The sequence below is a fragment of the Cryptotermes secundus genome, unplaced genomic scaffold (genome assembly GCF_002891405.2).
Source record: "Cryptotermes secundus unplaced genomic scaffold, Csec_1.0 scaffold303, whole genome shotgun sequence".
Lineage (NCBI taxonomy): Eukaryota > Metazoa > Arthropoda > Insecta > Blattodea > Kalotermitidae > Cryptotermes > Cryptotermes secundus.
Window position 1 is genome coordinate 1,341,862 of NW_019726229.1, and position 12,798 is coordinate 1,354,659.

General features: G+C 35.2%; 1 protein-coding gene across 3 annotated transcripts in view; it reads right to left on the minus strand.

The window, feature by feature from the left end:
* Positions 1-388: 388 nt before the first annotated feature.
* The window catches only part of LOC111864016 (PAN2-PAN3 deadenylation complex catalytic subunit PAN2), a 71,480-nt gene continuing 59,070 nt past the window's right edge, over positions 389-12,798 (minus strand). For all 3 annotated transcript variants that reach the window (XM_023850937.2, XM_023850936.2, XM_033751291.1), the window contains 6 exons: positions 11,957-12,141; positions 10,251-10,477; positions 9,620-9,749; positions 7,971-8,192; positions 5,747-5,856; positions 389-5,092 (listed from right to left, as the gene is read on the minus strand). In XM_023850937.2, the coding sequence (XP_023706705.1) occupies positions 4,917-5,092; positions 5,747-5,856; positions 7,971-8,192; positions 9,620-9,749; positions 10,251-10,477; positions 11,957-12,141 (1,050 nt within the window). In that variant the 3' untranslated portion in view covers positions 389-4,916. The remainder of the gene's footprint in view (positions 5,093-5,746; positions 5,857-7,970; positions 8,193-9,619; positions 9,750-10,250; positions 10,478-11,956; positions 12,142-12,798) is intronic.

The window sequence follows — 12,798 nt, forward strand, 5'->3', positions numbered from 1 at the left end:
AAAACACCATGTCTCATCACCAGTAACAATCGATTTTGTAAATTTTGTATCACTTTGGGCCGACCATAACATGTCTTTGCAGTGTTCCACTCTGGCATGTTTTTCATCACCTGACACCGCATGCAGTACAAACCACGCACAGACCTTCCTTATGCCCAAATCTTCGGTCAAAATTTGATGCACAGTACTTTTTGGTATTCCCAAAAGCTTCTCGATGAGTCTTGCAGAAACACATCTGTCTGATGCAAGGATTTCGGTAACTTTTTTCACATTTTCTTCGGTGTGACTTGTTCTTGGCTTTGATGCATGTGGAGCGAATTCAATGTCCTCCCTGCTGTCACGAAATACAGCATACCATCGACAAATGTTCGAGCGACTCAAACAATCACTACCGTACACACTTTTCAATCATGTCATACGCTTCTCCGGCTGTTTTGCCTAACTTCAAACAAAATTTGATATTGGCTCTCTGTTCAGCTGCCATTTTCCCACGAGCATCAGAACAGTACTGTTACATTCAAGGTCAGAACACATGATGCAGCGATGCTTGCGCTTTGAAATTAAGATACAAATTTGTTAGTTTGGATACCATTCATCCGGACACCCTATATTATGAAGTATATCAAGGTACTTTTCTGAAATAATGTAATTTATGATATATCAAAATGTAATTTTAGCAGCATCTAGAATTATTGCTCATTTCTGATTTGAAATTCTTATAATGCATAATTATATCAGCAGTACAAGTGCCTACTAGAGGGCACATTTTTGTTTTTATAGTCTCCAGAACTAAAATGAAACGGATAAATAATCTGAAGTTTTTATGATGCCTTGCACATGTGATGCAATGCACTACATGGTGATATGTCTTATGGATAGTGGGGGGGGGGAGACACATGCATGCACACATTCACGCACACTCTCTCTCTAGTTCAGATTTTTCAACTCGCATAGTAAAACAAAGTTCAAATTCCTGAATGAATTAATCACCTTCACTTGTCTTAATTGTCTGAAATATTATATGATTTTGTTTCCAGAATATATGCGAACAAACCCCACACCTAAACATAAAATTAGTCACATTAAATACAACTATCAGCCAAGAGTTGCATTAAATGTTATATGATATTCAAGATTTTCACACAAACAATGATTGTAAATTCTCAGAATGGCAGGTCTTCAAAAGTAGAACTTGATCTGTCAATATGACATACTAATATTTAATTATTTTTTCTTTAAAATCATAAATGTATGTATGTGCCACAACATATGATCAAATACAATTTTGTATCCTAATTAGCGGCAAATAGGACACATCAATTTGAATACTGTCTTTGATTTGTAAAAAAGTAATCTAAAAAAATAGAATTTCTTCTCATAACAGGTTAAATATTTCAAAGTTTATATACCCCCAATTAAAATTAAGTTAAAGATACAATTAATTGGAATGGTGCCTGCTCCTTTTTTTGGTTGAAAAACTTTTTTCAAAACAATGCTATAAGGTTCACAGATGAAAACACATTACAGTATACCAGTATCTACTTACATGATTATATTTATATCACCTGTGATATGAACTACCATTAGAGCCAAATCACAAAAAAAAAAAAAAATTACTAAACTTACTACTGCCTAGAACATCACTGGTCATCACACATATGAGTAAGAAGCAATGTTGTACACAGTTACACAAACCACTCTATGAATACTAGAACCAGAGTGAGAACGGAATTACAACACCTTCAGAACTGCAACTTCCATTCTAAAATCACATATCATCAACATTACCAGTTTACTATTACATTTGGAGGACAATGCAACAACAAAATGTTATGGCAATATTGTTTTCCTCTTGTTTATGAATTACATTTAGTGCTTGAAAAAAGCAGTATGATACTAAAACCTCATTAGTTACTTTAATCCTTTCACTGCGGGGGGGGGGTTGTTATTATTTTCGTATTCCTACAATATTCCATACCGCATACATATATTTCTTCATTTTATCTTTAACTAGATTCTTGTCTGAAATGTCAGTTTTTTTCCATTTTATTCTTTTTGAAAAATTTTTCAGAACACAAAATCATTCTTGTTCTGTACAGGGTGTTCCTAAAAGAATGGTGGGATTTCATTGCCGTATATCTCCATCAATTTTTGCAGATGAAAAGCAAAACATATACGGATTCATAACATGGCTCTCAAATTTTCATTTTGTATATCACACTCTTTCCTAGTTCCATTTCCGACAGTTAGGCAAACGATGGATTGGACGTGCTGCAGGTGAAGATGCTCCCTTTCTCCAGTGGCCACCCTGGTCCGCGGGCATAACTCCATGTGATTTCTTCTTGTGGGGGTACGTGAAGGACGTGGTTTATGTATCCCCATTGACCCAATCGCTCCAGGATCTCCGAAACAATCAATCGTGCTGTGGAGACAATCACACCTGAAATGCTGCAGCGGGTGTGGCAGGAATTCGACTTTCGCATTGATGGGTGCCGGGTAACAAAAGGTGCATACACAGAGGCACTTTGATGGATGCACATAAAATTTGGACAGTTAAGCTTCCGATTGACGCATGTTATGATTGTACACGGTAAGAAATACAAAATATATACGTATCTGAAACCCCACCATTCTTTTAGGAACATCCAGTATAAAGGCAATAATTTCTGTTCACAGCAGTAAACGGGTTAAAATACAAATCATCTGGAATGATTTCAATGTATCAGCTTCCATCAACAATAAGGATAAATTAAAACTTCTTAATTTGAAACTGACCTCTATCTGAGATACCTATTTTCCTTCAAATGCTTCTTCATTGCATGTATTAACATGAATAATAAATCAATAATTATGCAATTTACTGATCTATCTGTGTGAGTATCTTCCACCAGTACAAATTATAATTACAATAAATGTGTTGATATAACCTTAAACCTTTGCACTGTTATTATGTTTGTAACTGTAAGCATATTCAAAATGTTTCATATAGAACTTGTAGTTAAGTTTATCTCCACACAAAATCTTACAGGTTTAGGTCCAGCTGCTCATTTCTTATTGCCATGAAATTAAAAGATAAATATAAATTTCATATGACCAACATGTTATATACATTTCATCATAATTTTCCTTAAGAAAAGTTGTATATTTTTGAAGCACAATTACCACAGAAAATTTTAAGACCCCTTATGATGTGAAAGGGAGACCATCAGTAATGGCATGATGTTCATATTAGGTTTTGTGAAAATGTATCACTTGTTTAAAAAGTCAGTGGGAGTGGTAGACATGCAATATAAAAGTATTCACTTCAGTGATCTATTCATGTGCATAATTTCCAATAAAATAAAATACCCTCAAAGTTTTTGTACCACTATTATATTTATGATTTTCAACCTACCAAAATGTTGTTCTAAGGTCATATAATAGCAATGCTCCTACAAAACTTACACCCTGTCTATTTCCTATCTTCATAACAACTTCTAAATTCTCAGTCTCAACAGTTTATCAGTTATTGCTGTAAAATGGAAAGCTGCTAAATGGAAATTTCCCAGGATGCTAAACACTGTTCTACATTCCATTAAAAACAAGCTCAATATACACTGCACATTCTTTTAATATTCATCATTGTGAACAGCAGGAGACCACATTAAATTGTGCTACTGTTGCTTTAACTTCAGAAATATGCAGAGGAGCCACACTGATGTCATCTGTAGCTGGGAATTATAAAATGCAATGGTCAGGTGACCCCCAATTACATGACATCCACATCAACACATAACATGAAAATCCATCTTGCATGCACACATGCACACACAAAATGGGATCTCCAGTATAGGAAGAAATAACAATCAACGTCAGAAGCAACAAACTTGACAAAAATTTTCGCTTATCTAGTATTTAAAGTGTTTTTCATGAAGTGAAACATTTTATGGTTAATTATTTTTTATTTAAAAAATATGTTTGATTTTGGAAATTTGATAGAAATATAATTCATATGAGTATTTAAGTATATGAATTTGCTTAAATTCATAGAAAATGAATAGAACTGAATTGGCTAACATACATGCAATATATGCATTTACCAATCAAGCCCCTTAAAATAAATTCCGTAATCTTCAATTAAGTGTGGCTTTGTAGTATAATATTATACAAAATGTAATTTTATTATTGAGAGTTCTACCAAGCAACCAGATGATATTATGTTTGAACAATGCCTTGGATGATGTAAAGCTATGTAAATAATTATTACACATCATTTTTTTTAAACATATATGAACAGACTGTGCAAAAACTGTTAAGAATAAAGGAGAAAAAACATTGCACTTTCATTGCATAAAATTAGAGCAGACATATATTCCTTAAATATACTAGCCTATATTAAATCTAAGAAAATGCCAAATCTGCGAGTTCATTATTAGTAGCCATTAAGAGAGTGCTAAAGGAATACAAATTTGATTTATATCTTTATTGGAAGTATGGAATGAGCATTTAACTTCATTTCTTGATAGAACACACAAAAGAATAAAATATGTACATTCATACATTGCATTCATAAGAAGAATAAAATTATAACTATAAATTAATAAGAATAATGCATACATCACTTCAAATGCTGCAAAGATTCTGAACTAGAACTATTCATATGGTAAGTGTGTAGTAATTCTGGCAAACTACTGAAGTTTAAAATATAAAAATAAATAGTATATATATATATATATAATTTAAGAAAGTATTCATAACACACTAGCCATTTGGAAAATGAACAGCTAACATCTCATCAAAATTTCAGAATTACCATGTCTTTTGAAGTTGAGTTTTTATTTCTTTGTGAGTTCTATCAATAAAAAAAAATGTTTAAAAAATATCATCATAAGAGTTAAATTCATCTCTGGAATTTAAAACCCAACTACCAGATTTTCTTAAGTATCACTGCCCAGTGGTACCTTCCATTGTAACCTCTTACCAACTTCATACAATTCTTTCAAAGCAGAAGTCACATTGCCTTTACGTTCCAATTGCTGATAATGCTGATATAATTGAAGAGCTGTACGAGCATCCTCAATTGAATCATGAGTGACTGATTGAATTGTTATTCCTAGAAGAAAATAACTTGCATTACATACACTCTTCAGACTAACATTCATATGCAAGCATATATATAACACTAATTAACCAATCAGCCCTTTGATTCAGGTGGTCTTTCTTGAGAAGTTTACAGCTGATAAATGGTGAAGAAGTTACACACTTTTAAGCAACTCGAATATTCATTACCACATTTGCAAAATCCCATTGAGTCAACTGATTTCACTCCACACAACCACAGTATATTTCCTTATGATCCACTTTCATATTGTCATGGGTTAGTGACTAGACACAGGCTTTGCAATTACAACTAAATTCACTGGATATTCATTATCCTTAACTACAGATAATTTCAACACTTTCACTGCTCTTCATGATCTACAATTGAGTGCTATATCATTTCAGGTATTAACAGAGTCATTAAATGAACCACAAATAAATAAAACAAAAGAAGATACTTCATATCATAATCACATGTTTAGAATTCTCATCACTAAGCATAACTGAAAATAAAATGCACCTTCTTACAAGATGTAAAGAAGGGGAGGGGAAGTACAGTAATCCTTTATAAAGAAATGAAGCACAGAGTGATTGCAAGAAACACATGTAATTATTGAACTGATGTAATCACAAACCACACAAACATACATTTCTAAGGAACACTTACCCAGAAAGTGCCATGCTAGAAAGCGGAGGGAAACCATGCGATGGTGTGGCAGATGGAAAAGAAGAACTGTGTCAATTACTTGGTCTGCGGGAACCACTAAATTGATCACTCTGCGAAACAGAACATGTAACATGTCAACATGTCAAATTTGATGGTCTATGATGAAGTATCACGAAGCAGAGGAGTATTCAGGGCGTCTGCATTGTTTTAATTATGTGCACATATTGTGTGGCAGTTTTCCCCACATAAGTGCTGTATGTTGTATTTTCTTTTTGATGTCATGCATGACGGTGGTAAAGTTTTTGTGTATACTGTACTGTGTTCTGTACAGGCTACCATGTCTTCTTGCTATTAAACAGTGGTTGTTCCTCTTCTGTGGTTCTGTTTGTACTCCAGTTGGATCAAAACACGTAGCAAAATGTACAAATAAACATATTAATATAGTACTATTTGATTAGTTTATTAAGAATCTGTTGTGTTTCCTAAATAATACTGTATCCCTTGAAAATCTTTCAAGCAACATATCAATTTTGCGCAAAATGTGACTAAGGTTCCCCATACAATATCAACAATATGCATTTAAATTTAACTGCATTTGTCACAAAAACTATATACTGGCAGTAAGATTACAAAGTCTAAAAATAGAATGTTTAATTACTTTCTGAAATTTGTCTAAAATGGGGCGCATTAATTATGTGTATAAATATGGTACACTAAATCTGTTTTCCCTTTCAACTGACTTCTGCTGAAGAAGGAAACAGACTGAGTATATATTAATTAATGTCTGAACACTTCTAAAATCCTGGATATTAGTGAAGTATTACTAATTACAAATATTACAAATTAAATAAGAAAACACATGGCATTTTGGAATAAGATATTTTATCAAACTGTGTATTTTTGGCCTTTAAAATCTGCTGTTCCAAGATACTGACAAGAGACTGATTAAGTCTTTCATTCTTTATTTGCTTAACAACACACTGCTGCATGGTGCTGAATGCCAAATTTCTCATGTTATTAAAATGTTCTAATATGAATCAACATTAGAATATTTAATAGTATGATATGTATTTAATGAAACTGCCTGAATATGATCCCAAATGTGGACCAAAACATGAAGCAGTTATTAAATAAAACCAACATAAACAATTTGATTGGTTTATTTTTTATTGTTGTGTTGAAGGCCAGAATACCACAATTCAATGCACTTGCCCAAATAAAATTCTTAGGTACAATTCTCTTCAATTCTAAGGACAATGGTCTGGTAAAATGTCAAGATTTTTCCTGGATATTGTCTACTGTCTGAAGTTGAGAATATGCCTAGATTTCTGATACTGGTTGTACTTCTTTCTTCAGAGAAAAGCAACATATTCAGCTAGGCCTATTAAATAAAGCTAGTACCACAGACTCTTGTCTCCATTCTCATTCAGAAAACAGGCAGGGAGAAGAAATACCTATTTAAATGGGGCCATTAAATAAAGTTACTCCCTGTTACTGCATCAGGATTAATTTACATGGTATACAGTTCCTCTCCTTCATTATTTTCTGCAAGTCAGAGATAGTGGCGCTTGAAAGCACTGTAGGAAAAACTTAAGTCTAGAAAGCTGATACTAATGTAGCATGTAGAACTCATTGCTAAGTAATGACTCTGTAAACAAAGTTCATTGCTTGGCAACAGATTCCTAACACACACCAATACACTAACTGGGAAGAGGTGTTCTGTACACAGTCAGTGTGACACCTGCATGACACAACAGAAGAACTGCTGGAAGCAGTGTTTTCTGTGGGGTTCATTTCAAGGTGTTATAGGCAGGACAAGTCTCAGAGTTCAGTTAGTTGGGAGACAGTTGACAGCCAGTAAGGGCTTGAACATGGAAGCTGAGGAAGTTACAGTGCTGGAAACCATTATCAGATGACTGGTGAAGACAGTGAACACTGAAAAGACTTAGTGAACTGTTGAGTGTGTGAATTAGTGGCAGCACTGTAGTTACTTTCTGTAGGAGTTCAGTAAATCTGATTACCACTCCAAACCCCATATACAGTCACTCATACATGTGACAATATATTCAGAGATCCTTACATTACAATTCTTTGGCAGAAAAATATATTTTTTCCTCTCACCTTCATACAGGCACTTTCCTGAATATACAGTTTCTAGCTTCTTTCTTCTCTGAAAGTAAGATACCACACAAGAGTAAGTTGTGAGAAAAATCAGTTATTGTACCTGAAGTCATTTTTGAGGCCATGCCCAACAAACTTTACTCCATTGTCAACAAGAAAGCGAAGTTTTTGGTATGTGGCCTTGAGTGTTGTGAGGTGCTTAGAGCTGAAGTTGGCATCCAAGTCTCCTGGTTTTATGCCTGAGAACTTTGTCAAGTAGTCCACTACCTGCTCCTGTGTTGAGATGTAGTCGTCAATGAATGGCGTTCCTTCTAGTGGACCATACCTGCAAAATGTGTTCCAAGTAGAGAGAATATTACTGAAATCAGAATAGCAGTGTTATTCTCTATTCATAGTGCTTCAAGTAGGATTGAGTAAGGCAGAATGCCAAGTGTCTTATTTTTCTGTCATTATAGATACTCTGCTTTAATACTTTTAACATTAATACTAAATAGGCACAGAAATGGGAACATGTATTAGCAAATCCTAGGGATGAGATTAATTATGTCATCCAATTACAAAACAGTGCTATGTTCAGGATTCTTCAGGTTGTTTACATCTGTAACTAATGGATGGATTATTTTAGTGGCCATATAAAATAAAATCAGTTTGGTATGACTACCGCAGTTCCAAAAGGTGTGAATTTTTACACAGATATGTCTTCAAGGGGTGCAGACAAGGACACCACTCAAGTTATCATGCTGAAAACTTATATGAAATTTTGCACATTAACAGTACCTGCTCAGTAACGATTATATGCAAAACTTTAGATGCTGATATGCAATTAAGCAAGTTAGGAAATATATCTGTAGCATACCAATTCTGATATGTTCCTTCCATTTTGTTTAATTACTTTGAAAACAGTAAGACTTGCTGAAAAAGTGTTCTGGGCATAAAATGCACGTTTCATTTTCTGCTTGTCTGAAACAGTTTTCACTCTAATAAATGTTTAGTGAACTGTGTCTGAGAAGCATGCAGAAATGCAAGCAGGTCTCCATATAGCATTCATTTTACACATCAGAATTTGCTGATAAAGTTTAGCAAACCTCCAGAATATCAAATTTCATTAAAATCCATTCAGTTGCTCTTGAGCTTCTATAATTTTTCATAAAAATCACGATTAAAGTTCCCTGTACCATGTTGCCATAAGGCATTTAACTTTAATCATATTTTCTATGAAAATTATGCATCAGCTGGAGTTTCATAAAGTGTTAAAATAAGGTATGTACTTAATTTTTTCAGAAATTTCTCATTTAGAAGAAGGAGTGTGTAAATTACGCAGAGGTATGAATTATACAAGTAAATATGTGGCTTGGATGGGATGATAAAAAATGCACACAGATTTTCACAGGGTCACCTCTTGGAGGACCAAGAATGGGGCAATGGGTAGTGGACAGCATTAACTGAGAATCACCAACATTTGGTACTAACACTGTCAAAGCTTCAGCTTCTACTACCATATAGTCAGTTTCATGTAGAGAAAATATATTCATGTTCCTGCATTTCAAAAGGACTTACATATTCATCTGAAAAAAGAAATCATTATTTAGCAGTTTGCAAAAGATTTTTACTACATTCAGTGATTACAACATTTACTTGTACTGGAGTGAAAACATATTTTAAAAGAAATAATCTGCAAGGTATGAAATGTATTATACTTTCTGGTGCATTTGAGAAAATGTGAGGTCAAAAATGACATCTTTATACACTCACCCACGTATGCAAGTGATACGAGCTACAGACATATGTGATGGCTTGATAGTTGACAATTTGCCATCACTACGAAGTTCAGCCTCTTCTTGGTTTAGGGTAACAAATTCTGCATCCATTGCTACTATGTCACCTGTAACAGACCAATTTAATACCAGTGAAAACAAGTGTTTGATCCTTAAGAAGAAAATGGTAGACTTTCTTGATTATTACAGCATTGTATCCAGGTCTCTTGATAATACAACACAGATCTCCTAGTATATTAACAGTTAACTTGTACAGATGTTCAATCCTGAATCAGGTCTGGCTACAGCTCCTTCTGTACATATATATAAGCTTCTTTTTTTTGGGGGGGGGATACAAAGGCCTTGTCAATTCATAATATGGAAATAATTTCTAGGATGCAGCCTGTGAGGAAGTGAACAGAATTAGCTTAGAACAGGTCTCTGTTGTGGACCCTTTATATCATGATGACAAACCTTCAGGTACCATAACATGAGTTTCTTGATCAGCTGAATAACTTTGAATGGCCTAAATATACCAAGAGCCACAGAGTTATTTAATTAGTTTATTAACCAGTTAGAAGAATTCTAGACTTTGTGAGGTTGGATTAAAGAGGCTATTGTGTACTTACCTTGCCCCGGCATTTCATCTGCTGCCAGGGGTGTGAATGTGATCATTCTTCTGGCCCCATTATTACGTGCTAGACACTTGTCTTCAAAAAAGACGTCTACTGTGAGAGGATTCTGAACTTTAGATACCACATTCTCGGGCATGTCCCGGTTTACCCAGTACAGGACACAGGGTATTTTCCAGTCCAAACTGAACCAATTCACCTCATGGGCAGGAACAGGTGAGATGCTGCAGCGAGTAGAAAACGAAGACTCTTAAACATATCATTTTATAAGCCTCATAATGAGAATATACCTACAATTCTGTGCCATGTTCCTTTATATGCTTGAAGAGATGGAAGTACACGGTTTTTATTTTAAGGATAAAACATACACACCAAGCATTTCATAATAAAGAGCTCAAGAACTAATTGGGATTAAGTGGAAAATCAGCATATTACATAAAAAGAAACTCTGTGACTTGTATAGATCACATGGTAGTGTTATAATAGTGAAACTGGGGAAGGTATGATGAGCCAGACTTCTAGTTCAGATGGAGAGCCACGCAATTCATACATTTTGGTAGAGAAACCTTTTAAAAAGCAGCCACTTCGAAGACCAAGATGGGTGGAACATTAAGGTGGATCTTCAGGAAAAGGACTGAGAGACAGGAAGGTGGCTGAAACTGACTCAGGATCATGTTCAATAGCAGGATTTGACAGTAGCACTGTTTAATCTTTGTGTTCTACTACCAATATCATAGTTTAGCCAGTTCTGTTTAATTGGAATACCCACAACAGGGAAGATATGTGACATATTCATGATACTATGAGGTTACGTTGAATACAGGATATGGATAGGTCTGCAATTAGAGGTCTAGGGGACCTAGTCACCAGGGGTAAGAAACTGAACTCTTGTAATGCACGTTACATGTGTTTCTTTGCATAAAGATCAAAGCCTGAACCTCTATTAAAGCTTATATTTTAAGAATGTGGAGAATACCGAATCTCCACATTGGTTCAGAGCTTATATTATGCTGTCGATCCCATCCGCCGGCTTCTCAGAACCACCACATCACAGGGGGTGGACTCTGCCCTCTGGGGCTCTTACTTCAAAGCTGAATTCCTTCACTGTGGGAGGCAGCAGAAGCTAAGTGAGGTATATAAGTTTAACTACAAGCATCTGTCATAACAAACACAAATTTTGGGGAGTTCAGTTCAGCACTCATATGTACATTAAGGCTAATCTATGCTGCAAATGTCATATGACAGTGATTCTAGTGATGAAACGCCTATATCTGAATTTAACTTACAGTACTGAGGTATGAAGTTAGCTGGGACAGCTCAGTCAGTATAGAGACTAGGCTATGGGATGGACAAACAAGAAGTAGGGGCTCAATTTTTGGTAGGGGTAAGAGATTTTTCTCTTTTCCACAATGTCCATACCTGCTCTGAAAATCACCCAGCCCCTATACAATAGACACCAGGGGCTGTTTCCCCAGGGGTAAAGTGGTTGGGATGTGAAACTGAAAACTCACCTCCATCCAGAACTGAGGTTAAGACTGGTGGAGCTATACCCCACTCACCTATACATCTTCATGGCATGGTGCTTAATTATTTAAGCCTAGAGATACCTTTACCTTACCAAGGTATCATTATGATTTCAACACATTAACAGGTCCACATGAAATTAACAAATCAGATCAACTACAACCTTCCATATAACCGACCTGAAGTCATTGAAGATGTACCACTGGCTGACAGGTGAGCCCTTGGACCTGGCATGATAGCTGGGTCCCACATTGATAAGTGCCACCAAGTTCTTCTTTTCATGCTGATGTGGACAATCGATGTAGCACACAATGGCAGCTAAGTCATAACTGATGGCTTGTGTCACATCCTCAGACACAGTGACCTGAAAAGAGATATCTCTGGTTGAAGACTGGTCCAGCAACAGAAAATTCAATTAATGACAAGGAAATTTTGACATAAAATATAAATAAACACAGTGAAATCCCCATTTAATGAATATTTGGGGGCCTGGCTTTCTTTTACACAAAAGCAAACAGGAGTTATACAAAATCACATCAAGAAACTATTCATCTTCTTATAAGAATTGCAGTACATAACCATGAAAAAATATTTTTTCTATATAAGAAGTTCAAATACTGAAAGAACCTCAGTTAACAATCACAGCAACTATACAAGGAAACTGGGCAGAATACTACTATCATCAAGGGTTTTAAAATCCTGCATTAAAAACTGATCTGCAATACCGATGTGAATTTTTAAGTATATTCTAATGGGTTCTGACAATGGTGGATGAAACACAGAATTACTGGGTTTTCACACTTTTTCCATCATCCAGAATTCTAGGTAATAGAGGAAACTGGATCTGTTTCCGTCTTCAGGTGAGAAAGGAAGACACCTACTCAGTTGGGCCCCTTTGAAAGAGCTAATCTCACAGATCCAGTCTCCAAAACGTGTCTTCTATTACATAGAATTCCGGACGATGGAAAAAGTCCAAACACCCAGTTATTCTGTGAATTTTTAACTTCTAGGTTCTAAAACT